The sequence below is a fragment of the Saimiri boliviensis genome, chromosome 17 (genome assembly GCF_048565385.1).
Source record: "Saimiri boliviensis isolate mSaiBol1 chromosome 17, mSaiBol1.pri, whole genome shotgun sequence".
Taxonomy (NCBI): domain Eukaryota; kingdom Metazoa; phylum Chordata; class Mammalia; order Primates; family Cebidae; genus Saimiri; species Saimiri boliviensis.
This window is the reverse complement of record NC_133465.1, coordinates 12,976,282-12,993,565: the sequence shown is the minus strand read 5'-3', so window position 1 is coordinate 12,993,565 and position 17,284 is coordinate 12,976,282. Positions and strand designations below refer to the sequence as shown.

Below are 17,284 nucleotides of genomic sequence, written 5' to 3'. Positions count from 1 at the left end.
CACCACGTTGGCCAGGATGGTCTCGATCTCCTGACCTCGTGATCTGCTAACAGTACAGCAAAGTCTGAAGCTTTTCGGGCTTCCTTGGTGAGGGCTCTTCCTACCACATTCTCTTCCTCAGACCTGAGCATGCCTGGACCACTGGAGGGTGTGTTACAATGCAGACACAGGGCCCCACTGCGGGGTTTCTGATTCAGTTGATTAGCATATTTAACAAGTCCCCAGGGGGTGCCATATGAATATTTATGAAGAACCAGGGCTCCGTATGAATATTTATGTCCTCATTTTAATGACCATCTGGATAATAGTCATATACTGAGAGAGTATGTAGTGATAAAATTATCAGTTCAAATCCTGGCCCTGCCTGTTACTAACTCAGTGATCAAATCACTCTGTGCCTCAGTTTCCCTTGTGGGAAATAGGGGCAATAGTACTTACTTTATGCCTTTTTGTGAGGGTTAAAGTGGCTTAAAATGGATAAAGCACTTGGAATAGTGCCTGGCAAATAGTTGTATAATACAAAGGTTTACTAATATTATTATGTTGATTCACATGTAATTATCTTATCCCTGTATTTTTTATAATGTTCATAAACTGGAAACTAAATATCTACAAATATGAGAACTGGTTAGGTAAATGATAGTGTATTCAAATGATGGTATTCTACAGATCCATTAAAGCTGATGCTATAAACATCTGCTGACACTGGATGATTAATTGTTTGTGGTATAGTCATAAGTGAACAAAGTTTGAATTGATTCTATTTTTCTAAAAACTATATAAACAATGTATGTATATATACATATATATGTAAACCTAAGTTTGCATATGAAAATATCTAGATAAAAATATGCTAAAAGATTAAAAATCGTTCTCCTCATCTGTATGTTCTAAATATTTTACATAAATATGTTACTTTTGTAATGAAAACAATATATTAAATACTTAAATTTCAATAATCTCATAAAACAGAAGAATATAGGGAAACATTCTGATACTCTGTAAAAAAAGATTGTTTAAGAAAAACAAGCTGGGCGCGGTGGCTCACACCTGTAATCCCAGCACTTTGGGAGGCTGAGGCGGGTGGATCACGAGGTCGAGAGATCGAGACCATCCTGGTCAACATGGTGAAACCCCGTCTCTACTAAAAATACAAAAAAATTAGCTGCGCATGGTGGCGCGTGCCTGTAATCCCAGCTACTCAGGAGGCTGAGGCAGGAGAATTGCCTGAACCCAGGAGGCAGAGGTTGCGGTGAGCCGAGATTGCGCCATTGCACTCCAGGCTGGGTAACAAGAGTGAAACTCCGTCTCAAAAAAAAAAAAAAGAAAAAGAAAAATATTGAAAACAAAATTTAAAACTTCTGTAAGTCAAGAAACTACAAAGAAAATGCAGATACACATAGCTACCTTTGGAAAAACTAATTGTGGCACAAATAATAAAGTGTGAAAAAGCTCAATGTATAAAGTGTGCTAATTGATTAAAAGAAAATTGATACCCAGTATAAAAATGCGCAAGGGATATATGACCCAGCTTTTCAGAAACAAAAACAAAACTTTAAATATGGACAGTAATGTAGGTGTATCATCATTAGCAATCCAAGCAACGCAAATCAAATGAATATATATATGTATAAATGAATAGATATATATTTGTATTTATTAAATTGACAAATGATTAAGACTTTGTGTTAGTTAAGGAGCATCAAAAATCAAACAAAATTATTTTATTTTTGAGGCAGAGTCTTGCTCTATTGTCCAGACTGGAGTGCAGTGGCACCATCTTGGCTCACTGCAACCTCCGCCTCCCGGGTTCGAGCAATTCTCCCACCTCAGCCTCCTGAGTAGCTGGGACTACAGGCATGCACCACCACGCTAGGCTAATTTTTGTATTTTTAGTAGAAACGGGTTTCACCACGTTGGCCAGGCTAGTCTGGAACTTGTGACCTTAGGTGAACCACCCGCCTTGACCTCTCAAAGTGTTGGATTATCAGCATGGGCCACCGAGCCTCGCCCCAAAATCAAAATGTCTTTGAAAAATTATTTATTATCTTGCTATTCAAAGTATGGTCCTTAGACCAGCAGCATCAGCATCACCTGGAATCTAGTTGGAAATGCAGAATCTCAGGCCCCTCCTCAGACCTGAATCAGAATCTGCAGGCTAACAAGAGCCCAGGTGATTCAGCTCACACATTAATGTTTGAGAAGTGTTGCTTTCCCATGCTGCTTCTGGGAACAGACTGGCATAAATGTTCAAGACAGAAATTTTAGAATATGTATCAGAAATTTAAGTAATATTAATATATTTAATTTGAGAATTTCATTTTTACATAGTCCGAGGAAATAATCAGAGAAACTTATAATTGTATGCACAAAGGTCACTGAAATCATATATATATATATATATATATACACACATACATAAATACATATATACATATATATATACACATACATAAATACATATATACATATATATATATATATATATATTTTTTTAGACAGAATCTTACTCTGTCACCCTGGTTGGGGTGCAGTGGTATGATCTTGGCTCACTGCAACCTCCACCTCGTGGGTTCAAGCAATTCCCCTGCCTCAGCCTTGCTAGTAGCTGGGATTACAGGTGTATACCACCATGCTCCACTAATTTCTTGTATATTTAGTAGAGATGGGGTTTCACCATGTTGGCCATGCTGGTTTTGAACTCCTGACCTTAGGTGATCCACCCGCCTCAGCCTCCCAAAGTGCTAGGATTACAGGTGTGAGCCACCACGCGCGGCCTGCCATCATATTTTGAATAGCAAAACTCTGACAGCTAGTTAAATGTACAGCAGTGGAATGTTAACTAGGTGGTGAAGAAATAATAATGCTTTACGTATTAACAGTTATGAAAAATGTTCATGATGTGTTAAGAAATGAAAAATGCCAGTAATTTATGTACAGATAACTTTGCAAAACAATTATTTAAAAACAAAATGTTCATATGCATTTTAAATCTGAAAGGAAATATAATCTGCTTTCTGTGAATCTTAATTATCTTTCAAAATGCTGCTTACTTTTCTACACACTATCATATATCAACAGTCAATATATGCTACTTTATAATCAGCTAAAAGTTATCAGAAAGGATTGAAACTTACATTAGCAATTCTTTAGTTATTTACCCTACAGTCTTGCTGGAATTGTTTTATCATTTTCTTTCAGATTTGCTGGTTCGAAAAAGTACAAAATGGCAACTCATTACCGTTTTAATTTTGAATTACTTAAAATTGATGAGTTCTACATTTATTTTTAGACTCTGTCTTAGCACTGAATAATTTAACTACATTATTAAATAATGCAGCTCATATTCTAAAATAAAATGAATATGGTCGAGTTTAATTTACCTTAAATTTCAGAATATTACACTCTATGGGCTTGTTCAGGACAGAGGTTTGTATACACTTCTTTCCTACATTCACTGGTGTTTTAATCATTGATAACTTTTTAAACTATTTATTATGGAAAAATTCAAACATACAGAAAAGTAGATAGAAAAGTCTAATGAACCCTATAAACTCAACAGCAAACTTCACCATTATCACACATGCCCAATCTTGTTTCTTTTGTACTCCAACCCACTTCTCCTACCCTTCGTGAAGTATTTTGAATCAAATCATGTAATTTCATCCAAATAATTTGGTCACCATCACTAAAAGATAAGTACTCTTAAAAAACCATAGACACAATAACATTATCATATCTTAAAATGTAAATAATTATTGCTTAATATCAATCAGTTATCCTTCCAGTTTTTTAAAATTTGAGTCCCCCCCCAACCCAACCTTCTCTCTCTGTCTCTTTGTCTCTCTCTCACTCATCTTTTTTTTTTTTTTTTTTTTTTTTTTTTTTCTGAGACAGAGTCTTGCTCTATTTCCAGGCTGGAGTACAGTAGCATGATCTTGGCTCACTGCAACTGCCGCCTCTCAGGTTCAGGTGATTTTCCTGCCTCAGCCTCTGCAGTAGCTGGGACTGCAGGTGCACACCACCATGCCTGGCTAATTTTTGTTTGTTTGTTTGTTTATTTGTTTGTTTTAGTAGAGATGGTGTTTTACCATGTTGGCCAGGATGGTCTCGATCTCTTGACCTCGTGATCTGCCCGCTTCAGCCTCCTAAAGTGCTGAGATTACAAGCGTGAGCCACCACACCTGGCCAGTTTTTTTTTGAAACAGGATGCAAAAATTATCCATTAACTTAATGGATAATTATGTGATATGATTGAAATAAATAATGTGATATAACCATTAACTTTTAAAAAAGAAATCAAAGTCTTTTCTCTCAGTGTTCTTTTCCTTTTATGTGGCAAAACGTGAAAATTGCTTACAAATGTCACCTTCATCATATTACCTTCTGATCACTATTTGGGGGGTCACCTTCATCCATCCATTCCTCTATTTCTTCCTTTCCCCAATTGTGGCTGCATCATATGTTTCCTCCATTCTTCTTCTCTCCCTCCTTCTCACCCTTTCCATTTCGGTCTTTGTCAATGTCATTCACCCTTCTAGTTTCAACGCTCCTCCACACATTGCACACGATTCTGAGATTTCTGTTCCTGTCTCTGACAACACAGCCTGGCTAATTCTTACTGATGGAAACTGACAGCTTTTCTCATGGTTACCCTGCTGGTACCTGTGACTTGACTTTCCCAAATGGAATAAACTTCCCACCATCCCTCCACATCAACTCCTCATTCTATTCTCCCTCTTTCTGGCATGGAGGTCACTCTCCCAGGACTCAGCTGACGCCTCTCCCCATACACACAGTGAGTGGTCAAGTACAGCTAAGTTCTCTCCTGCCCATCCCTCTCTTTCTTTTCTTTTCTTTTTCTTTTTCTTTTTTTGAGACGGAGTCTTGCTCCGTCACCAGGATGGAGTGCCACAGTGGTCTTGATCTCTTGACCTCGTGATCTGCCTGCCTCGACTTCCCAAAGTGCTGGGATTACAGGTGTGAGCCACCACACCCGGCCTCTTTCTACTCATCTCTCACAGAATAGTAAAGCTCTTGAAGTAAGTTACTTAGGTTCGAGCCTCAGTTTTCTCATTTATAAGCTGGTTAAACTGCCTATCATTTGACCTGTTTATGATTCTGGTTTCATTTTCGCTTTTTAAATTGGAAAGACAAAACTTATCTTGCAGGGTGAAAATTAAAGCCGATCTACACAGAATAATTGACTGATGATTTATAGTATAAAAAAAAATGGTGATGGCTCATGCCTGTCATCCCAGCACTTTGGGAGGCCAGGGCCGGTGGATCACCTGAGGTCAGGAGTTCGAGACCTGCCTAGCCAACTTGGTGAAACCCCGTCTCTACTAAAAATCCAAAAATCAACCAGGTGTGGTGGTGGGCACCTGTAGTCCCAGCTTCTCCAGAGGCTGAGGCAGGAGAACTACTTGACACCTGGGAGGCAGAGGTTGCAGTGAGTCAAGATAGTGTCACTGCACTCCAGCCTAGATGACAGAGCGAGACTCCATCACCAAAAAAAAATTGGTAGGCATTATCGTCATCATCATCATTTCCTTATACCTATACTAATTATCATAACTCTCACCAGCCAATGATTCTGAGCATATGTATCTAAGGGAACCACCTTTGAGGGCTCTGACAGATGGCACCATCATATCTGGGTCATGTTTCTCTGTGGCTGAGGCATCTCCTGTCTTACCTGACTCCTGTCCTACTTTCATCTGGAGATAGCCTACTTAAAAATTATTTTTTACTGTGATAAAATAAACAAAGTTTGCCTTTTTTCTCTGTCTCGATCACTCCTGCCCTTTCTTGCCCTTCCACCTTCTGCCTTTCTACCACACGATGCCTTCACCAGATACTGGTACCATGTCCTTGGACTTCTCGGCTCTAGAACTGTGAGAAGCAAATTCCTTTCTTTTTCCTTTTCCTTCCTTTTTTTTTTTTTTTTTTTTTTCTGAGACAGAGTCTCCCTCTGTTACCAGGCTGGAGTACAGTGGCCAGAGCTCGGCTCACTGCGACCTCCGCCTCCCAGGTTCAAGCAATTCCCCCTGCCTCAGCCTCCTAAGTAGCTGGGACTACAGGCATGTGCCACCACCATGCCTGGCTAATTTTTTTTTGTATTTTAGTGGAGACAAGGTTTCACTATGTGGGCCAAGCTGGTCTCGAACTCCTGACCTCGTGATCTACCCACCTCAGCCTCCCAAAGTGCTGGGATTATAAGGGTGAGCCACCACACCTGGCCCCTTTTCTTTATAAAGTTCTCAGTTTCCAGTATTCTGTAACTGCTGCATAAAATAGACTAGATAACTGGGATGTTCAACCACAGCAGGATAAACTCAATCACCTCCTTCAGGGTTTCCCATCATCTCCCTCCCCTCCCCGTCTCACACTTCAGATATCAGTTGCAGCGGTGCTGTTAACAATAAACTGTTGTTTTTGTTTTTTAAAAAAGAAAGAAAATCACGTCAAATCCTATACCTTCAGATCATCCAGGTTAGGCGGGAGTGGGCCCGGTTTGAAAGAAGAGACACCCGTTTGTCCAGAAAAACTGTTTTTGACAGGGGACACGGGGGTATTGCTCAGTGGTGTTGAAGAAGAGTTTGGATTTCTGACCATCTGTTCATTTGGTTCTCTAAAAAACAAAGAGGCACTTCAAATACAATCAAATAGTGATGGGATCACTTGCATTTAGATCAGATGACAAAGTGATTGCCTGCAAGGGACAGGCATGCAATAAACCAGTAGAAGACAGCAGGGTGAGGAAAAAAACTGTGCTGGCTAGGTGGCAAGTGGTGTGTGACATCTGAACTTTGTTTAGGGAGAGAAGAGGTAGCAGGACTTTGGCATATGATGGAGGACACATCCACCTATGACTCAGCTGATGCTCTGTCCTGGGGAGGCCAAGCAATCTGGTAAAGCTTGGTTATGTTCAGTGCTCAGCATAATTGCTAGCATGGTCTGAGAATGACACAGGAGGAATCCGGATCTTAACGTTATAAGTGGGGATATTGACGATTTAAAAGATGATCTAGCGGACAGTTGTGGTGGCTCACGCCTGTAATCCCAGCACTTTGGGAGGTCGAGGTGGGTGGATCACCTGAGGTCAGGAGTTCAAGACCAGCCTGGGCAACATGGTGAAACCCTGTCTGTACTAAAAATACAAAAATCAGCTGGGCGTGGTGGCGTGTGCCTGTCATCCCAGCTACTCAGGAGGCTGGGGCAGGAGAATCGCTTGAGCCCAGGAGGCGGAGGTTGCAGTGAGCCGAGATCGCACCACTGCACTCCAACCTGGGCAACAGAGTGAAACTCCATCTCAAAAAAAAAAAAAAAAAAAAAAAAGTTGCCGTAGCAATGTGATCACACAAGCTGGGCTCAGGAGGTAATCTCTGAGGCTGTTTCTCAGCTCCGTTAACTTCTTAAAGCAGAAGTGCATCGGAATTGCTCATAATTCCAGTATCACGTTCTTAGACATTCCACAGTCCAATTTGAAAGTGTTAATACTTTCCTTTTTCCCAAAGGGACCTTTTATCAAAGGCATTGATTTATAATAGTCCTTTCCTTATTGGCGGTTTCACTTTACAAGATTTCAGTTACCTGAAGTCAACTGCAGTTCAAAAATAGATGCGTACAGTAAAATAAGATGTTTTGAGAGAGACACCACCACATCGATACCTTTTATTACAGTAAATGCTATAATTGTTCTATATTATTGCTAGCTAGTATTGTTAATCTCTCCCTGTGCCTACTTTATAAATTAAACCTTACCATAGATATGTATGTCTAGGAAAAATACAATATATTTGGAGTTCAGTGCTTTCTGAGGTTTTAGGTGTCCACTGAGGGTCTGGAATACATCTGCAGATAAAGAGCGCTCTGAATTTGCTTCCTCCCAGTGTTATGGCTCTGAAAAGGTGTGCATAGTTTGTAAATTGAGTCACATTCCAAACATATTGGATGAGGAAATGGTGCAATACAAGACTTGCTAGGTGCCATATGCCTCAGATAGATATTAATAGACATCCTTCCCAACCTCTGCCCGCAGCCGCCCTCTCTGACTTACTTGAGCTGAGCTTGGTGCATCCCTGGGTAGCTGAATCGGTGTTGCTGCTGCTGCTGCTGCTGGCTGAGGATCTGGAGCTGCAGGAACAGCTGCTGTTGCTGGAGCAACCGAGCATAGGCGGAGTCCATAGGTGGAGGGGACTTCTCTGCCTTCTGGTCTGGGGGAATGTACTGGTGATATTTAAGCTTCTTCACTTTTGGCTTGGGGTCCTTGGGCTTTTTGTGGCGGTTCTTACTGTCACCCAAGGACTTGGACTGCAAAGAGAATGAGGAAATGGCATGTGCTTTAGGCAATAGCTAAGAATGAATTTGCATCACGGACACGTTGATTGTGAGGCAGTTTTGTCTAATGGTCATTCCTGATCTCAGAAATACAATATAGCAAAGGCATGATGTACAAAGAGCTCCTAGGACATTAACGTTGCTAACGCACAAATTCGCTGCAAATGTATCACACTGGAAGGACACTCCTTAGATGGGGAATGTTGAATCTTAGAAGTAGCTCCAGAATTTTTTCTTTCTGGAGTGCAGGAAAATGTAATCCTGTGTTTCAATGAGTGCATTCTTCTAACCTAAAACCAACCGATGGCCCGCAAAGGTGGCATTCTATTCTTGAGACTATTTGTAGAAAGTTTTCATGGCTGGCTGTGATGGCTCACACTTATAATCCCAACACTTTGGGAGGCTGAGGTGGGTGGATCACCTGGGGTCAGGAGTTCAAGACCAGCCTGGCCAACATGGTGAAACCCTATTGCAAATACAAAAATTAGCTGGGAGTGGTGGCAGATACCTGTGATCCCAGCTACTCGGGAAACTGAGGCAGGAGAATCACTTGAACCCAGGAGGTGGAGTTTGCAGTAAGCCGAGATCGCACTATTGCACTCCAGCTTGGGCGACAAGAGCGAAACTCCATCTCAAAAAAATAAAATAAAAAAGTTCTTTTATATGCGTAGGTGCAGTCACCTTTAGTTAACACTTAGTAAGTTGACTTATTAGTGACATAAACTTAGATGAAACTAAGATTTTCTTTCAAAGTTTAGAATGTGGTTATTTGTTGCTTTGGGCTGAAAGTTAAGGTAAACCCTGCCTATCTGCCGGCTTAACACCTTCTCGCCTGCCAAATACCGATGAAAGATCAGGAAGTAACGCCTTTTGAAACAAGGATACTTTACTTATTATGGGAAGGGTTATCCACCTACTGGAACACTTCCCAGAGTTGGAACCCAAAGCATGTATTGCATGATTTGGACACACTGAAGTAAGTTAAGGGTATAGTCTTAGAAGATAAGACAAATTTTTGAAAGGGGTACAATTACTTAACTTTAATACGGCTCAATTTCCTCATCTGCAAGTTGGAGAAAATATTCTTTACTTTCTACCTCACTAATCAATACAAAGGCTCTGAAAGATACTATTGAAATAATAACAGGTAGTCAACAAACAAGGTAATTATGTCTATAACTTGTTCCTGAAATAAAAGACCTTTGTATATTAGGAAGGAATGGGTCCATCCTGCTATCAGGTTAAAAAAGGAATTTTCAGGCCGGGCGCAATGGCTCATGCTTGTAATCCCAGCAGTTTGGGAGGTCAAGGTGGGCAGATCACTTGAGGTCAGTTCGAGACCAGCCTGGCCGACATGGTGAAACCGTGTCTCTACTCAAAATACAAAAAAAATTGCTGGGCATGGTTGCAGGTGCCTGTAGTCTCAGCTACTTGGGAGGCTGAGGCAGGAGAAGAGCTTGAACTTGGGAGGCAGGAGTTGCAGTGAGTTGAGATTGCACCACTGCACTCCAGCGTGAGTGACAGAGCAAGACTCCGCCTCAAAGAAAAAAAACCCAGAATTTTCAAACCCTGGCTTTATTACAGAAGGTTGAAATGAGGAACCTGGATGCAATGACTACAAGTGATCAAGGATTTGGGGGATCATTGGAAGGAAAGTGTGTTACCACCGGTGACCAGAAGAGGGGGCGCCTGAACAGCTGGCAGGCTTGTTCTGACTTGGCAGCTTCCCCAGTTCAACCACAAACTGCACATCTGAACGTGACCTGATCCAAAGGAGCTTACAACTCGCTTGGACTCAGCGTATCCCACCCCGGAAGGCTCTTTTGTTTTCCAAAGAGACTTCTTCCCGGCGACTAATGAATAACGAGCACAAGTATTTCTGTGTGTTTGGTGACCGGGTTTGTCCCCGCTTACTAATCGATTCGCATTCTAATTAATTAATCTGTCTTCTGTCCCCAAACCAGCTCTGCCCTGGCCTGCTCCAGATAAGTTGCTGTTGTCGCCTCATTCTGCGGCTTGCCTTGTCTGGGTAGGATGGAAGCTGCAGCTCTGGTAGGGTCCCGTAGCTGAGTCGGGGGTCCAGGCGTTTTTTTTCTCTATGTTGCGTTAGCACATTCCGGAAGATACTGAAATCAGACGATTTTCTCTGGATAGTGTAGGGTAAAGACTACTACTATTCTCTTTTTGAGCCCAGGGGATACTAAGGTTGTGTGTGTTTGTTGACCAAGCAGAAGGGATGTTGGCTCGTCTACAAATAACCAGCCCGCCGGGACCAGCTGGGTGTCTGTATTGACTGCCCTTTTCACTGAAAGTGATCTGTCCGTCTTCAGGGTTTCTATTATACTTCTTAGCACAGTAAGATTGAAGGCTTTGCTAATTTTTTTTTCTTTTTGAGACAGAGTCTCACTCTGTTGCCCAGGCTAAAGTGCAGTGATCCTGATCTCAGCTCGGTGCAACCTCTGCCTCCCGGGTTCAAGTGATTCTCCTGCCTCAGCCTCTGGAGTAGCTGGGACTACAGGCGCGTGCCACCACGGCCAGCTAATTTTTGTATTTTTTGGTAGAGACAGGGTTTCCCCATGTTGGCCAGGCTGGTCTCAAACTCCTGACCTCAGGTGATCCTCCCGTTTTGGCCTCCCAAAGTGCTGGGAGGACAAGGGTGAGCCACCACACTCTGCTGCTAATTTGAATTATGCACAATTTAAATACTGTGATAGAAATATTCATAACATTTCTTTTTATACTCAGCTTTAGAAATAATGGGCTTCATCTCCTCCACCTTCCCCTGCAATGAGCAAAATGCATTGATAGTCACATAATTTCAAACCTGTTGAGCTGAGTGAATTGTCAGCTGGGTTTCAGCTCTTGTGGTTTGGTGAGGGAGACTTACAGGCAAACGGAAGTGTCTATCATCCATTACACTATAAAAGTGTTACTATACCATTGATTTTTACTTCCATTTACAATCTTTTTAAAAATCCCTTGAGTCATTTTAACATTCATTAAGTGGTGACACTAGAGCTGAGAAAATGTGTTCCCAAATCAGTTAGAAGTTATTAGGCCAAGACATTATGAAGAAGGCCAAATGATTACCAGGTAGTTGATTGAAGAGAGAGCAGCCTAAGTATTTTTTTTTTTTTTTTTTGAAGACGGGGTTTCACCATGTTGGTCAGGCTGGTCTTGAACTCCCGACCTCAGGTGATTCGCCCGCCTTGGCCTCCAAAGTGCTTGGATTACAGGCGTGAGCCACCATGCCCTGCCCAAGCAGCCTATGTCTTGTGAGATACAGTGCTGGTGTATCTCAGTTGTGCTTTTATAGAAGCATAATTCTCAAGTGCAAAGATATGGAACCAACAGAAGTGTCTGTCAACCAACAAGTGGATAAGGAAAATGTGGTACATGTATAATATGGAATGCTACTCAGTCACAGAAAGAAACAAAATAAGGTCTTCTGCAGCAACTGGGTTGGAGCTGCTGACCATTATTCTAAGTGAAGTAACTCAGGAATGGAAAACCAAATATCACGTGTTCTCACTTCTAAATGAGAGCTAAACTATGAGGATGCAAAGGCATAAAAATGATATAATGGAATGTGAGGGTTGGGGGAAGATTGGGAGTGGGGTGAGGGATGAAAGATTCCATGTTGCATGTGGTATACACCGCTTAGGTGAGGGGTGCACTAAAACCTCAGAAATCATCACTAAAGAACTTATCCATCGGGCGTGGTGGCTCATGCCTGTAATCCCAGCACTTTGGAAGGCTGAAGTGGGTGAATCACGAGGTCAGGAGATGGAGACCATTTTAGCCAACATGGTGAAATTCCATCTCTACTAAAAATACAAAAGTTAGCCCAGCATGGTGGTGCCTGCCTATAGTCCCAGCTACTCAGGAGGCTGAGGGCAGGAGAATCCCTTGAACTTGGGAGGTGGAGAATGCAGTTAGCCGAGATCATGCCACTGCACTCCAACCTGGGCAACAGAGTGAAACTCCTCAAAAAAACAAACAACAACAAAAAAGAACTTATCTATGTAACCAGAAACCACCAGTACCTCCAAAACCATTGAAATAAAAATAAAAAATTAACAACAAGATATAACGCTGACAATTAAGCATATGCTGTAATGATTACAGCTACCTGTCTACTATGAAAGAAACACCACGTTTATTTCCACAGGAAGACTGGCTTGAATGATGTAAGATTTACATGATGCAAGGTCTTCAGGGTTACTTCCCTTGCATAAAATTCAACGGCCCTACACACCTATTTGATGAAACTTGCAAATCCTGTCTCACAATCAGCTGTGTCTACCTCAAGGGTGAGCTTATGAAATTTTTTTTTTTTAAAATTTATTTGAGACAGAGTCTCATTCTGTCACCAGGCGCCAGGCTGGAGTGCAGTGGCGCGATCTCGACTAACTGCAACCTCCGCCTCCTGGGTTCAAGCAATTCTCCTGCTTTAGCCTCCCGGGTAGCTGGGACCACAAGTGCACACCACCACGACCAGCTAAATTTTTTGTGTGTTTTTAGTAGAGACGGGGTTTCACCATGTTGGCCAGAATGGTCTCAATCTCTTGACCTTGTGATCCACCCACCTCGGCCTCCCAAAGTGCTGGGATTACAGGCTCGAGCCACTGTGCCCGGCCATGAAATCTTTTAAGTCAGGAACATGCTGGCTGAGCTGTGATCCCAAAGAAATGCAAACCCACAGACTCACATATATATACACACAAAACCACATGTACATATACACCCCGGTGTGCACACGTGTACACATATGTACAGCCTTCTCCATGGCATGGATAATGAAATCTTGGTCCATATACGCTAGTGACCCATCTCCCATCTCCTGTTTTGTGACAGCCCCAGTGAGCTGAACCTCTGCATGAGCCCCCTGTGTGGGTCGCCTCGTGTTGTCAGACCTAACTCAGAGAGCTCTGCTCTGAGTTGGCTCTGTGAGCTGAGTTCTCAGGCAGGGCTTGGAGGCTGGCGCATCTGTACCTTTACAGCAGCGTGCACGGCTAGAGGGGTGCTGGGGGGGCCAAGGCCCTGCTTCCCCGCATCTGACTGGTGGCCGGGCTGTGAGGCCGAGTCATTCCTGTCATTTTCTGAGCCAGAAGCAAGATCCTGAAATCCAAATTTTACAGTGATTAAGATAGAGGAATAAGATGCGTGACACAGAAATGTCAGAGGAGAGTCCATATACATGCCTCTGCTGTTTTTATCCTAGCTTCTTGCCCAAGTAAATATCAGCCTCCCCTCCCGGGGGGAGGAGTCACATACACATATGTGTGTATACATACATGTAGATATAAAAACCCTGTTATCCAGTTGAGAACACTTTTGAGAGAGAAAAGGAATCATTCTAAGTAATGGTTCCAAAAGACAGGAATAAAACTGGTCTGTTCTAGGCAAACTGGGACATCTGGTCTCTCTGTGTAAGCATTCCACCTGTCTGTGACAAGGTCCACCTGTCTTGATAAACGCAATTGAAAAAGAAAGCAACAGGGTAGAATGGGTGTAGGAATTTGTGGAGAAAGTAGAACAACCAGCAAGGTGGAGGAGAAGGATGTTAGCAGAAAAAAAAAAGGGACAGTGTGTGTGCAAGTGTATGTGTGTGTATGTCCCAGTGTGTGTCCGAGTGTGTATCGTGCATGCATGTGTGTATATATGTGAGTGCATGTCAGGCATATACATACTTGTATATATGTGCACATGTCTCTCTGTGTGTATGCACATATGTGTACACGTGTGCCTCTGTGTGTATGCACATATGTGTACACATGTGTGCCTACCAGTGTGTATATGTACATGTGGTTTTGTGTGCATATACGAGTGTGTGTGTGCGTGTGTGTGTGTGTGCGTGTGTGTGTGCATGTCTAAAGTCATAAGAAACCTTTATAAAAGGCAGAGTCTGTAAAGGCAGTCATTATTTTCTCTTTCTCGCCTACATTCCTCTATTTCAATTCTGATGTAAAGAAGCCGGGACTGCCTGTGATCTCTCCACTGGGGGGTCAGGAGTGAGCTTTGCAGGTCTTCCCTGAGCCCTGCCTGGCACCTGTCAAAGCCCTGAAGGATTCTTTTCTCTTGGAGCCTCAGTATCCTCATCTGTCAAACACGATTGCCGGGAGAAATGACATAAAATGATTTTCGCGTCTTGCCTGGCGTTGTCCCGTGTTTGTTCTCTTCCACCCCCCTCCCAAGGTTACGCAGAAAAGAACTCGTCTTTTCCTCAAACCATTCTTAAATCAGCAGTTGAGGAATTTACTGTCAGAATAAAGCGTACGAATGGACTGATACACCGTTTGATGTTATCGAAGAAATTTGGCTGCAAAGACCAGCTGCGGCAAGCAGGGGAAGGAAAAACGCTTTGATTATAAACTCTTGCACAATAAACACATGCATATCTCAGCTCAGCTTTTCATGCCTCCCTTTCCCCTCCCATTTCACATTTTCTCCTTGGCAGCTCCAGGTTTGCTCTGATGGGGTGAAGATAGGCGTGACCGATGACCAGTAACTGGCAGGGTTTCAGGAAACGAGGCACGAATGATAATTATTTTAACTGTCCCAATATCTGCAGGGTATTTTTCAGTAGAAAAAAAGAACAGCTTTCAAATATGTCTAATTTCGGTTCATTGCACAATTCCTGTGAGGTCAGGAGGAATAAATGCTTCCTAAAGGGAAGAGTCTGAGGGTCTGAAGGGTTCTCTGGATAGGGGCAGAGATGGAAGAACTCACATCTCCTTCCCCTCACATGCAGATGCCCACATGGATCTCTCTCTTAGGGGTTCCATGAATATCCTCTGGCTCTTCTCCCCAGGGGTTGCTGACACTCTGTGATATTTCTAGAGACCACCCAGTTGCTCAGCCTTGTTGAACTTAGCGAATTCCAAATTTCTCGTCAAAGAATCAGTATGCTGGTATGTTCAGTCTCCGTGTTCCTTGTTCTCTATCTTAAAGTTTAACTTCCTCACTCTCTTCATCTCTTTGCCCCTAGTTTCATTAAACAACTTTCCTGCCAGCTCTAATCCATAGTTCACTTCACACCTGTTCCCCTGGTCACCTGCTCCATCCTGAGTCACCCCTGGTCACCTGCTCTGACCTGAGTCACCTTTAGTCACCTGTTCCGAAGCTGTCATTCCCACTGAGACTGCTCACCCTGCCACTCTGGCTCGTACCCCTGCTCTCTTTAAAATAGCCAGTCGGAATTAGCTTAGACTGTGCCATCCAACCCTAACCAATAGGGGAATGACATGGCGACAAGGGTGACCTGCGTCAGGGATAAGGACCCCTTTGTTCAGGTGTGTTCTCGCCATTGCTTCATCTGCAAGACACAAAATTCTATAGAAGTAAAAATTGTCTTGCTGAGAAAATTCATGTTTGAGTGCTTTTTTTTTTTTTTTTTTTTGGCACTGAAAATTTACTTCTAACAGCCTCAGAGAGCTTTGTTCCCCCTCTGTCAGAATCAACCTCAATGGCATCTACTTGGAGGGGTCTCTGATTTCATTTGTGAAGCACTTGACACTGTCCCTGTCCCAGAGGGAACACTTAATATGCAGCAGGAGCTATTGCTCATAATCATCATTATTTATTATAAATGTGCTTTAAGAGTATTCTCAATACATGTTCCTCACGCTCAAGAGTTTGTCGATTTATCCAGAAAGAGGTGAGTGTTATGTTTGGGTTGGTGCTGGAAGTTGATTCTGCAGCAGTTTGCTAGGTAGAAACCTAAGAGTAGAACCAACGTGGGCCTCCCTGCCTTGGAGTAAACCAGCGCTTCCTTCTCTCCACTCCCATGACCCTTGTCATGAGTAGGCAGGACACAGAGAGATGGTGAACTTTAAATCAGTCCTGCTCCAGCACTTTCTAGCTGGGAGATTGTGGGTGAGTCATCCAATCTCACCAAGACTTAGATGCTTCATAAGAATGGAGATATCAAGATATCTGCCTGGCAGAGCGGATGGTTAATAGATACACGGTGTAGTTCTGGAGATTCTCTTTCAGTTTTTTCTGCAGCTTTTGTCACCCCACATAGTTGGCTGTGCTGAATAGCGTGAGAAGAGGCATCAAAATGCTGTGTCAGCAAGGGACCTCTGGGGTCCCTAAGCAAAGCCAGCTGTAACAGTGTTGATTTTAAGACTGTGAAATGACAATACGCTGAAATGCTGTTTTACTTTTTTTTTTTTTTTTTTTTACCTTGATTGTCCCCAGAGAACCTGTCGAAGTGGTCTCTGAGGCTTTAGCATCTGGTGGGGATCCCGCTGAGTTTTGGGGGTCTTCACTTCGGGTCTGATCCGGAGACAGGCCATCGCTGCTGCTGTCCTCTTCAAAGGCAAAAGCATCCGCGGATTTGGAGAAACTCACCTGGTTACCTGCGGCGGGGGGAAACCCAGGAGCGAGGTCAGTGGCTTAGGAGGATCAAAGGGCTTTTTCATGGAAATGCTTTGCTGTGTCATTTCTAATACAAGTACACCTCTCTCCAGTTTGTTTTCAGTTTAGTTAAGAGTGGAGCTGTATTTTAAATTATTTGGGTTCCCATAAGGGAATTCGAGTTAATAAAAGTGGTTTGTTTGGCGTGGAGGAAAGAGTGCTCTATCAGAGGATATCATTTGTTAAACTTTATTTGCAGGTTTCTGCATTTCTTCCCATTTTCTATGGGAACTCACGTGTTTTTGAAACTAAATTGGGGAAGATGAAGGAAAGAACCGGGAATGCTGGATGCAGAATGAAGCCAGAGGAAAACATGGTGGGAGCATGCGGCTGTGTTCCTCAGATTTTACGATGAGAGACGGAATTGAGATGATAGCCTGCCGTTTGCATCATGTTCAAACATAAAGCAGGGCACACCGCACAAAATGTTTAGCAAACTTTGTTAATAAGGATAAGCTAAGACAGCTAGTAAGTTTAAATTCCTAAATGTCAGAATTAGCTAATGTCACCAGAGTGT

General features: G+C 42.7%; 1 protein-coding gene across 8 annotated transcripts in view; it reads right to left on the bottom strand.

The window, feature by feature from the left end:
* MYOCD (myocardin) overlaps positions 1 to 17,284 on the bottom strand; it is a 171,993-nt gene that overhangs the window by 18,074 nt on the left and 136,635 nt on the right. For all 8 annotated transcript variants that reach the window (XM_074388194.1, XM_003929257.4, XM_074388196.1 and 5 more), the window contains 4 exons: positions 16,534 to 16,709; positions 13,339 to 13,464; positions 8,063 to 8,316; positions 6,481 to 6,634 (listed from right to left, as the gene is read on the bottom strand). In XM_074388194.1, coding sequence (XP_074244295.1) covers positions 6,481 to 6,634; positions 8,063 to 8,316; positions 13,339 to 13,464; positions 16,534 to 16,709 — 710 coding nt within the window. The remainder of the gene's footprint in view (positions 1 to 6,480; positions 6,635 to 8,062; positions 8,317 to 13,338; positions 13,465 to 16,533; positions 16,710 to 17,284) is intronic.